The sequence below is a fragment of the Phalaenopsis equestris genome, unplaced genomic scaffold, assembly GCF_001263595.1.
Source record: "Phalaenopsis equestris unplaced genomic scaffold, ASM126359v1 Scaffold001307, whole genome shotgun sequence".
Lineage (NCBI taxonomy): Eukaryota > Viridiplantae > Streptophyta > Magnoliopsida > Asparagales > Orchidaceae > Phalaenopsis > Phalaenopsis equestris.
Genome location: NW_018165746.1, coordinates 159,131 through 171,645, shown reverse-complemented (window position 1 = coordinate 171,645; position 12,515 = coordinate 159,131). Strand labels below are relative to the sequence as shown.

The following is a 12,515-nucleotide window of genomic DNA, read 5'->3' as shown; positions in this document are numbered from 1 at the left end:
ATGGTTATATATATAAAAAGAAACACACACATACATATATATACATATATTTCACTTTTTTTATTATGAAAGGTATATGCTGAAACATTATCATCAAAATCTTATTTAAAATAGTATTCAAAATTTATAACTTAATTGGAAATGAATATATTATATAATTAATTAATATTATATTACCTTAGAATAAATTAAAAATTTCAATGAGTTTTTTTTTTTTTTTCCTGTCTATATTGCTTTTCTCTGCTCCATATCGTTACACATATGCATAGCACGCCATTTATAAGCTCAGTTTTAAGCGTGCCAGAGGACTGAAATATAATGCCGCAGGATTTCCGTAAATAAGAGATAAAGCCGCAGGATTTCTTTTTTCAGCTGCAAAAAAAATGGAGTCCGCTTTGCTTACCTCATTAAGCCCCTTCTTTCCAAGAACAGGTAAAAAACCCTTCTTTCTATATACTTTAATTTTTCTTGCCCATGATGGCCGACTGAAAGCTTGTTAACAAAATATTGAATTCATCATCTTTGAACGACTTTTCTATGGCAATGTTTTCTTTGACTCCATATGCCTGTGTTTTTCGTCTACGGCTTTATATTAGTTGTTTAACCTCCCCTAATTATTTGGACAATGCTCTGATTTCGTCTTCTCTTGTTTGACTGGGTTAGGCTAAAATATACACCAAAAATGACCAGAAAATTGCTCTATTTGCGCGTTTTATAATCTTTTGATGGACTTCAGTTCTCAACCATGATTAAAATACTGAGTTTCTTTGCTGTATGCTACGAGGAATGCAAAAGAGTCTCTTAAGGATTGTATTGTTGAATTTTTCATGGATTTTGGGTTGGATGGAGAAGCTTTTTGTAGAAGGTTTGTGAATGTGCAGAAGGAAAATGGTGATAATCATATTTCTTTTGGCTTGTTAGTACTGAAATTATGTAGGAGGGTGGCAATGTTCCGTGCAACTGTGTTATATGGATACATTTGACAAATACCAGAAGAACAAGGATTTCTTCTATACACTGTAGTTTTCTGATCATAAATAATTCATGTAGGATCCGTATGGGTCTAGGTTACTTAGGGTGAGATGCACAATTGAAATACACAGAATATAATAATCTGTAGTTCACCAACTCTCAACTATAATAAAAAATAGTCTTTTTTAATGTGAATACATTAAACACACTCTTTTCATTTTGAACAATAAAGGAATTTTCGATGTGATCTGAAATTTTGCATTAAAAAAGTGAACAAATATAAAGTTCTAACAAATTATCAAGCTTCATTGTAAAAAAGGTTTTTGAAATATATTATACCAATCGCCAAACAAGTGAATATCAAGAAAAATGTCAGATATCTCTCAATATAAGATCAATGTCTAATGCCAGCATAAGGAGACTTGCCCCTAGAAATAGCCGTCAAAGAATCCATATTCAAACACACCCACACATGCACTCACACACACACAAAAGAATCGATGCATACTATAATTTTCTTACTCTACTTAATGTAATAAACTTTATATGCTTTACGGCTCTTATGCATAACCCATTAAATATCCACAATAAGAAATTTCATTGGAACTTTTAGATCTATTTAAAAATTGCAAGATCCAATTCTACCAGTGTAAAAATAGGACTCAACTCTTGTTGTCCAAATTTGTTCACAATCTATATCCTCAAATGGAAATCCAAAGACGTGGCAATCTCTATACACGAGCCCTGCATGTAGTCCTTGTTGATGGAAAACCATTGCCGACATAGAAGGAAACCATGTATAGGAATCTTTAAAGATGTAAAAACTTTTCATCAACTTCTCTCGGTATCATTACAATTAGCAATCTCCTACTTCTTTACTATTATAGCATTATTGCTTTCATCGTGTCTCCAGAGATTTTAGCCACCATTGGTGTTAACAAGCATAACAGACTGAAACTACAGGGATGTGTAGATGGAGAGAACAAGAATGAAAATTTCATATGAAGAAATTCTGAAATATTGTACAATAGAAAACAGTAAAAAATTGAAACTAAGAGTGCTCATATGCTAATTGAAGCCTCTAGCAGGATACCAAACATAATATGTTAATAACTCTAATGGAGACAGGAGAGTACAACTTTTTTTCAATAAAATTGTCATCATAAGTATCTTTTAAATTAAAATAATCTATGAAACAAGAAAACAAAGAAATAAATCTATATCAATGCATATGAACTTTTTTTCAATAGGATCATCATCATGAGCATGTTTTACACTAGAAATAAACTAGGATAAAAATAATGAAGCAAAACAACATCAATACGTAAAGATTTTTATATTTACATTTATATATTTGATGTCTTAAGAGAATTGTTCTTAGGATGGTTGAATTTTGTGTTATGGATGTGGGTACAATGCTTCTGTCTTTCAAATATTTAGCTGCAATTTCAAAACTCTCAAGCTATGTTTGGATGCTGAGAATTTGAGTGGAATGGAAAAAAGTTAAAAAAAGCTTAAATCATCGACCACAAATTCATAAGCAATCCATAGATTACTGGGATTTTATTTATTCCCTACATTTTACTTCAATCCAATCAAAGTCCTAGCGTCTACAGGTTTGTAAAGTTCAAAGTTATAATGAATTTCAACCATATGAATATGTAAATCTCTAAATGAAGCACTTGAAAAGTAATATACAGTAATGTAATAGGCTTTAAGTACTCACCATTGATTAAGCGACTGAGAGGCACTTGTGCTTGCTTTCCTATAGAGAGAATAAGGTTTTTAATTCCTCTAATGATATTAACATCATTAGACTCTCTAGAACCCTGAAACGTCTTCCCTCCCACCTTTCATCTCAAGATCCATGTGAAGCTTTTTTGGCTTTTTCCAGAGAGTCGTATTCCATATTTTCTAAAACTGTTTGCAAGGGTAACTTCTGACTTTATGTGGGTATTTTTATGTAAATTTAAGTTGATTAAGCGCTTATTAATTTAGTTATATTTATGTCCTAACTGCTGGATTGTTTTCATTACCAATGCTTGCTCTTTGCTTCATCTTGCTATGGCTTACATTTTCAGTCCTTTTGCAAGGATTTTGATTTTCTAATATTGATATACAACAAATGTGAGTGAGTTATTTTGATAATTTTTTTAATGAAGTTTCTGAAAGAATTTTAATGAAGTTTCTGAAAATACGATCGATCTTAGTGATCTTAATATCGTTAATAATAATAAAATGTTTCACTTTTACCGTCGCATTAGTAAAAAAGAAGTTGAGGAGGTTTTAAAAAAAGCAAAGGGTGGAAATTCTGTAGAACCTGATGATATCCCAATTGAAGTGTGGAAATTTTTAGGAGATGTGGGAGTTGGAGATGTTACTAAACTTTTTAATATTATTTTAAAAACTAAAAAGATGTCTGAGTATTTTGGCTAGAGTATTTTGGCCCCCATTTTTAAGAATAAAGGGGACACACAAGAGTGTGCAAATTATAGAGGAATTATTGATGTGTCATACCTTAAAATTATGGGAGAGGGTAATTGAACATAGGTTAAGACGTATTACAAAGATCTCTCATAATCAATTTGGATTATGCCAGCCAGGTCTACCATGAAAGCTGTACATTTATTGAGAGGTTTGATGGAGAAGTTCAGAGATAATACAAAAGGTCTGCATTTGATTTTTATTGATTTAGAAAAAGCTTACGATAAGGTTCCAAGAGATATCCTTTGGAGTGTTCTTGAGAAGAAAAGTGTTGATATGACGTATACTAGAGCTGTTACTTGTGTTCGAACTGAAGGACGATTGACCAAATATTTTTCTATTTCTGTTGGATTACATCAGATATCGGCTTTAAGCTTATATCTTTTTGCTTTAGTTATGAATGGTCTTACTGGACAGTTACAGGAGGATGTACCTTGATGCATGCTTTTTGCTGTCGATATCTTTCTCGTGGATAAGATGAGAGAAAAAGCCTGGGAAAAACATGAATTATGGAGGTCTACATTGGATTCTAAAAGCCTTCATTTGAGTAGAACTAAAACTAAATACATGGAAGTGATTTTACTAGTAGTAGCTATAATGACAGAAGTGTAACTTTAGGTGATTAAATTATTAAAAATGTGAACGGTTTAGATGGGGATGTTAATAGTAGAATTCAAGTTGAATTCAAGTTGAAATTCAAGTTGATTGGTTGAAGTGGAGGAATGATTCAGGCCTTTTGTGTGATAGAAAAGTACCCCTTAGACTGAAAGGAAAATTTTATAAGATTGTGGCGAGACCTGAAATGCTCTATGGCATTGAATGTTGACATTTAAAAGAGAAGCATAATGCTAAGTTAAGTGTTGTCGAGATGAGAATGATTAGTTGGATGAGTGGCTTTACAATTAGAGACGAAATGCGAAATGAATATCTCCGTGATAGGGTTGGTGTAGCTCCAGTGACGGACAAAGTTAGATAGAATCATCTTAGATAGTTTGGTCACATTAAACGTCACATTAAACGTCAAAACATCTGATGATCCGATTAGAAGATTAGATGTTTTAGATTCGATTTATGTTAAGAAAGGCAGAGGTAGACCTAGGAAGACTTGGGCTTATTGTATAAAAAAATTATCTTAATTTATTAGAACTAAATGAAAATAGGACACTAAATAGGACACAATGGAGAAAGAGGATTCATGTAGCCGACCCCACGTAGTGGGATTAAGGCTTTGTTGTTGCATTTATTTTATTTTTCCTAGTTTTAATTCACTCAAAAAAAGTAAGTCATGCCCTATGTTAAACTCTCAAGTATATCTATTGAGCTTGAATTTACTAATCATTTGCGTGTTATTTCTTATGAAAACAAGATAATTCAGATAAAAAACAATAAGGTTTCTTTATCCATCTGTTATTTATGTAAAGGATTCTCTTGATGACATTATTCAAAATTATTAGTTTTGAAGCAAGTAAGGTTTCTTCATCCATCTTGCAAAATCCATAAGGTTTCTTCATCCATCTTGCAAAATCCATCTGGTATTTATAAATATTTCATGCTCAGAGTGCTTCTTTCAAATTATATATTACCTTATTCAACTCCAAAAATTTTATTTATGCCATTTTTATACTAGCTATAAAGTATTACAAAGACTTCCTTTCCAAGAAAGATTTGATGTCCATGTAAAGAATGTTCCATTGAACTTGAGCTGCAATAGATAATATCAATCTTTTAGTTTCCATATGGTTAATGGGAGCAGATTTCTTGTTGTATTCTATGGATATTTCTTGCTTATTTTCTATAGCCACCGATCCTGCTATGTATATATATTTTTTCATGTCTTTATTGACATTCTTTATTTTTAAAAAAATCCACTTCACATAGATGAATTTATGGCCTTTCGAAAGTGTGACAAGTTTCCACGTCCATTCCTTTATGTGAACTTGCTTTTGTCATTTAGAACCTTCTTCAATTTTTTGTTTAATATAAATTTCATATTAAGTTGATTTTTGATTTTCAAGAAGACAAATGAGGTTAAGCTTATTGGTCACATCGATTGTATATCTCTTACAAACTTCAAGTTCACTATTGTCTTAAACTATTTTTGAAGCAAGAGCTGATGGCTACAATTTTTCGAAGATTTAAGCACAATGCAAATCACGGGTGTTCTATTTTGCTTCACTGCTCCAACTGTAATGCAAACAATATTGCTTATGATTAGAATGCCTTAAGCTGTATGTAATATGTGCATTATTTTGTACATGCAATAACCATTTAGGCAAAAAAAAAAGCATCAAGTAAGAATTTCAACAAATATAGTAGTACTTTAAATAATAGTGATTTTCAAATATTTAAAAGAATAAGAGAAAGGAAAAAAGTGAATTCTGCTTGAATTGACCCTACCCGAACTTATAAATATGCTTATTAGTTGTTCATTTGGATGATTCCCGGTTGAGACTTCGAGAGTCTTTTAAGAAACAAGACGGTTCACTCTTGTTAGAATTTAGAACTATTCTTAATAAATGTCAGTCCATATCAAAACTATGCTAGATCAGTGTTCTTAGTGATTTGATGAATTTTGTCAAGATGTCACCTTAGTCTCCTGCCCTACTTTGACTTGTTGTTCATCTTCCTTCCCTCGTGATGCTTCATTAATGTGTAGCTATACAATGTCATTGAGATGTTGATCACCGTTGCTTACAAAATAGCTGATATTTCTGCTTTTTTGTTTTTTCTTGCTCGTTTTCTTGTTGTTTTCAAATTTTAGTTCTTTAAACAATCATCTCATTGATGACTTCTGGACCAATATTTTTTGTTGTTAACCTAATGTTATCTTTTACTTGGAGGGGGATGATATCATGGTTTTATATTTTACTAGTAATGTGAATTTGATTTATGAATTAAGATACGACATTTTTCTTCCATGTTTTAACATAAACGCCGAAAGTATGTGAGACTTTGGGTTTAATTTTGTTATAGAAAGTAATAAATCTGAACCTTATATATTAGGAAGCTTGTATATTAGGCAACCTAATTAGAAGTGATCTAATTACAGGATCTTTTCTATATTAGAGTTATTCCTAATCTAGAGAGTTGGGAGTATGTATAAATATGTAATATATATTTTCTATTATGAATAAGGAAAGAGGAAGAATTCTCGTTAGATGATATAAAAGGTCTGTTGAATTGTTTCATTTGTGCTGCTTCATTTGGCATTGTCTATGTCGATCGAATGAATCGGCGTCTTTAGCTTCAGCATCACTAGATGTCTTCGGCTTCATCATCTGTATCGTCTAACGGAGTCATCTACATCTTTAGTTTTGCCTTCGATTTTGTTCAAAGGCTTTGTCGGTTTCGTCAACTTAGGTTGCCAATTTTTGAGGACATTTGGCATTAGTTGGTGTGCGTTTGTCTTCCGTATTCGTTGAGGCGGTTGTCTCCTACGGCTCGATATCGTTCTTCTCAGGAGTTCATCTCACCCTTCAACTCATTCATGTGCTTAATGAAACCACCTGTGGGATTCATTGATTCAATCTCCTTGAAGATTTGGTGATAATCATGGCTGGATTAGAAACATATTATGATTATTTTGGTTTCATCTGTGGCTAAAATATAGATTAGAAACATATTAAGGAAACCACCTGTGGGATTCAGTGATTCAATCTCCTTGAATATTTGGTGATAACCATGCTGTGGATTAAAAACATATTATGATTAGTTTGGTTTCATCTGTGGTTAAAATTGTAGATGAAAAGGTAAATAACATCAATTATTTTTATTGGAATAAAGTTGCGAGCCTCTATTTAAAGAGTATTTCTCAAGAAAGTCACGTCATTGATAATTTTCCAGTTTATTTTAATCTGAATTATTTCGAGTTGATGAGAATTGATGCCCAACTTTTAATACAAATATGGAACTTTATCAAACTCAATCAATATGGTCATATTACTCATTGTAATTGTGTTAAAGATACAATGGAAGAATTGACATTTGTGTTTTATGGGAGAGAATATTTCTCGAATCTTTGATGTATGTAAATAGTTCTATCGAGCTAAGTAATATGATTAATCACTTAACACGTATCACATGTACTTCAAACATGTTTATGAAGAATTGAACACACTATTGTCCTTCAATATTGATGTTCAAATTCAACACTTAAAGAGAACAAATGACTATTATTAGTTTTTTTGTTGGCCTCAACTTAGTACAAATATGTCAAATCACAGATCCTATATGACCTTAGATGTACTATTTTGAGGGAAACCTATACTAAAGTACTACGTACGATTCCGAGTTCTCATTGTCTCATTTATACAACTTAGTGCTCTTACTAGTAAAAAAAATACAAACATCAATAAACCTTAGTCTCAGGATAATTATACGGTTTACTTCAAGTTATGAAAATCAAGGGTCGAAGGTAGTGTGCTATTACGGTCATGAACCTGGTCATACGAAGATGGCATGATAGAAGTTGCTCATAAAGAACATAATGGTTCTAAATTATAGTAAGCTCACATGGTTACTACTAATGAGGCCTCTAAAAGTCAGATTCTCTCGATCTTTGCAGATAAAATGCTATGTTCATCAAATTTTAGGAAGCATCCAAGAAATCTCCATCTATCACTTCCCTTTCTGAGTCAAGTAGTAATGATACTTGTCTTCTTTCCTCTTACACACAATTTTTTCATTGATTTTGGTGCTTTAGATCACATGACAGGCAATGCAAAACTCTTTTCTATCTTTTAGAAACACCTTTATTCCATTAATTTAACTGATGGATCTTCCTCTAATATTCTTGGTTCTGACATCATCAATGTTACACCCACTTTGTCTCCAACTTTTGTCCTTAGCTTATCTCAATTCACTTTTAATCTTATTTTTGTTAGTAAAATTATATGTACTCTTAATTATTTTATCTTACTCTTTTCTTATTATTGTCTATTCAAGATCTTATGACGAAAAATGTTATTGATAGATTACGAGAATCAGGGGGCTATACATTTTGGATAATGATGTACCTCTACACATATCCCGTTTTAATACCTTATCTTCTTTTGAGATCCATTGTCGGTTAGGACATCCATTACTTTCAATGCTAAAAAAGTTATATCCTTAGTTTTAAAAACTATTATCTTTTAATTGTTATGTCAATTTGCTAAACACCATCGTTTGTATTATGTTCCTATAGTTAATAAAAAAAATAATTAATTGTTTTGAGTTGGTCATTCTGATGTTTGGGGATCCTGTCCTATTTTTTCTAATAAAATTTAATTTTTTTGTTACTTTTATGGATGATTTTTTTCGTATGACCTCGCTTAAAAAGAAATCTCGTATTGAGTTTGTCATATTTTCAATCTTTTTATGCTAAAATCAAAACTCAATTCAATATTTTAGTTAAGATTTTGAGAAGTGATAATGCCTAAGAACATTTTTATATACCCTTTAAGACGTACATGACACAAAACAGGATTTTCACCAGTCATCCTACTTCGACACTCTATCCCAAAATGGAGTAGCTGAAAGGAAAAATAAAGATGGCTAGAGCTCTTTTGTTTCAAACGAACACGCCTAAATAGTTTTGGTTTGATATAGTTTATGTTGCATGTTTTTTAATTAATCAAATTCCTTCTATTGTTCTAAGGAGTCAAACAACCTTTTAAGTTTTTTTTTCCAACTAAATCTCTCTTTTCTATTGAACCACACATATCTGGATGCACTTGTTTTGTTTGTGATACTCATCCACAAGTTTCTAAACTAGACCCTATGCCATTAAGGTGTGTTTTTCTAGGATATTTTTGTTTGCATAAAGGGTATCAATGTTTTTCCTCTCTTAAATAGGTACATAAATTTCTGCTGAAGTAAACATTCATGAACAAACCACATTCATTAGTGACTCAATGATGCCTACATCCTCACAGGATTTTGATGAGTGTGGGCTCCGAAAATTCAAACTCGCGTCGAGAGCTTAAGTCTTAAGTTCCTAGTCAAATTTTTAGAAGACAGATTATATATTAGATAAAACACTACATAGAGATTTCACTCACATTTTGTTAGGAATTCAAGATAGGAGTTCAAGGTTTTTCATAGGCACAAACCTGTATGACTAATTACCTCTCCCGATAACGGGAGAATACTTTTGATTAAGGTTAGTCATTAGGTGTTAAGTATAACATTAGCTTAGAAGCTGATGGTGGGGAAAAGATGATAAATCTGGTCAAGATCCAATGGTTCCGTCATCTCAGGTTGTCATAATCCCTGGTCTACTTGTCAGTGGAGTTAGTCGACCCAGCCTGATAGAGTGACTCTTGTTAGCAAACATGGGTTGCTTCATCCAAGTGAATTTGTAGATTCAAGATGAGTGTTTGTCTAAGGGGATTAATCTAAGTCAACCTTAGTTTACATAGTATTTTGTGATATGACAAGTATACTCTATAATTCGCAACTCAAAAAAGCAGATTTTCATTGAAGAATATACGGGTTATGACCGTGAACGTAATATAATTGTGTCATTTGTTGGCAATTACCCAGTCAGAAGGCTATAGTCTTATGATATTAACCCTTTGTGAGATGAAGTTAATTAAAAGTTTACGACATTGCGGATGATGGATGAATTTTGCTTTTAATTTTTAAGTGATTGAATTTTAACCTGATCATTTTGATCTATTTGATTTAAGTTTTTATATTTTTTATTTTAATTTGAATGTCTTAATTTGTTATTTTGAGAAACTTGATTTGAAAAATTGTCCATCCCATTGAGATTTTCAGTCGAAACGATCATCGTTAGGGAAAATATAACTTAAATATCATTAAAAGTAATTGTCATGTCGACTACAGTCATTGTGAGGAGGATCAGATTGACATATTTCGAGCTCAATTTTGTCAACCTTGTCCTAATTAGGAGGAGGATTAGACCGACTCAGCGGAGGCTCAATCTTATCAACTCCAGTTTCTCCGGTGAGGAGGATCAGATTGGCTAAAGTGTGAAACTTATGACTTTTCCCTATATGCAAGGTGAGCCATTTAACAGTTTGTGCAATTTGCTAATTTTGAACTTGATATTTGAATATAAGATTTTTGCAAAGCTTTAGGATATTTGTACTCTTTTCAAAGAAAATTAGTTTTGAACTTATGCCTTTGTTTGGCCGTGTAACATTCTCAGACGATCAAGTTTAAGAATTTGGAGCGATTGTCATAGCACATATGGTAGTTTAGTACTTATCGCATGTGATTCATAGTGTATTTATATGCTTTGCACCAAGTTTAAGGCATTTGATGTTCTTCAAGGTGGTATGCTTGACTTGATATTAACAAGCTTATGCACAAATCTTAACAAAACTCAACATTCTTAAATGTGGTATACTTGACTCGACGTTAATAATCTTAGGAATATGCAAACTATTCCCAATAAGATTTTATTTTGGGGTCCTAAAGTTTGCATTCTGTCTGCTATTACAGTAGTGGTGTAGATCCAATGACGAGTGTGCATGATTTTGCCCAAGACCTAGTCAAACACCTTATGTCCGCTTGTCTAGTTGGGTTGCAAAACTGGTGGTGAGCCTGCGAGATTTTTCTCAAGGCCTTCTAGTGAAATTCATTCTATTTGCGAGATTTTGCTCAAGGCCTTCTAATGAAATACGTTTTGTTCGCATGTGTGGTTGGGTTGTGGATCCGGTGGCGTGCAAAGCGAATAAAGACTTTAATTGTGTATTTTTCAACCATTGCAATTCACTTGGAGTAATTTGTATTATGTTTTGGATGTTTCATTTCATATTCAAATAATTCCCTCGTATTTCTAATAGATGGTTCTAATAACTTTAGTTAGCTGATTGAAAGCTCCATTTGCACTTATAGGTTAGCTAGTGTATTCATCACAAGTTTCATTTGAGCTTGTTGACGAGTTGTCAAGTATCATGTAAATCTTGTACAAATTTAATTTAGATTCAACTTTACTATTTTGAGCTTATTTATAAATTGCAATTCTTGATTTTACTCTTAATTTGTAGTTTCAGAGCTTTATTTGGTTATATTTTAGTCCAAATAAATTCAATTTAATTATTCTTTTATGATCGGTGTTCAGACAAAAATCCAACAACATTTTGGCAGCCTCCCAACATCATCCTGCTTTGGGGGGCTATATCGGTAAACTGAGACCTTCCACGCTTAAAAAATATGTATAGTGAGTGTCTTTTGACACTGCGTTCTGGGGGTCTTCAAAACCCAACATGCTTAAAAAAATGTGCATTGAGCTTCGTTTATATGCATAAAAATGACAAGGCACACACACTCAACCATTCCCATCGTATTGGCATGACGCAAACTTGTCTTTAACCTATCATGTTTAAAAAAATGTGCACGGGACTCGAGATAACTGCAAATAAAACAAGTATATATAGATGTTTCTCGTGCCAAAACCAAGAGAAAAAATATTTTTATTTTGGCCACACAACAACCATTGAAACACTTCTTTATTTACTCTTCTTCACTTCACCAATGGATGCTCCCATTACTTCCAAGCTTCCATACTGTCTCAGAAGACACTTTGAGTCATCCAGATCAAATTGGTCCTTACATTTACATGGCTCCACTGGAAGTTCTGGTTTTACAACAGACATTTGTGACTCTTCAATCCAACTCATCCTTTCTCCTCATCTCAACAGCAAAGCTAATAATGATGAAAGAAGCCATTGGTAGATTTGACGACACAATCTGAACTTGACAGATTTTTACCTCTTGCTTGTCAAGGGCAAGAAAATCCTTGTGGTGAAGAAACAGGAAGCTTAACTGGACTAGAAGTCTCCACCGGTCCTCAAAGTGAGGTGGTAGCAAATCTAGGCCTGCTTGTAGATGAGACAGGGTAGTGCAGGCAAGGGTACGTGAGCTTTGGCTTAGTAAATGAGGAGCTGCGTGTTATGTGCTGTCCGTGAGGGAGATAGAGTAACTTCTGGTTGCAGAGATGTGATGGGATGTAGACAGAAGATAGCTGAGAGGATGCAGGCGACGAAGAGGCTGGAAGTGTTTGTTTGTAAGGTTGCTGCATCTGCTTGGTGGTTGGATGGGGGGGG

General features: G+C 32.9%; 1 protein-coding gene across 3 annotated transcripts in view; it reads left to right on the top strand.

Moving 5' to 3' along the window:
• The first annotated feature begins 280 nt into the window (after positions 1–280).
• The window catches only part of LOC110033877, a 32,308-nt gene continuing 20,073 nt past the window's right edge, over positions 281–12,515 (top strand). For 2 of the 3 annotated variants that reach the window (XM_020738027.1, XM_020738026.1), the window contains exon 1: positions 281–432. In XM_020738027.1, coding sequence (XP_020593686.1) covers positions 384–432 — 49 coding nt within the window. In that variant the 5' untranslated portion in view covers positions 281–383. The remainder of the gene's footprint in view (positions 433–12,515) is intronic. The other variant, XM_020738025.1, reaches the window with a different exon arrangement.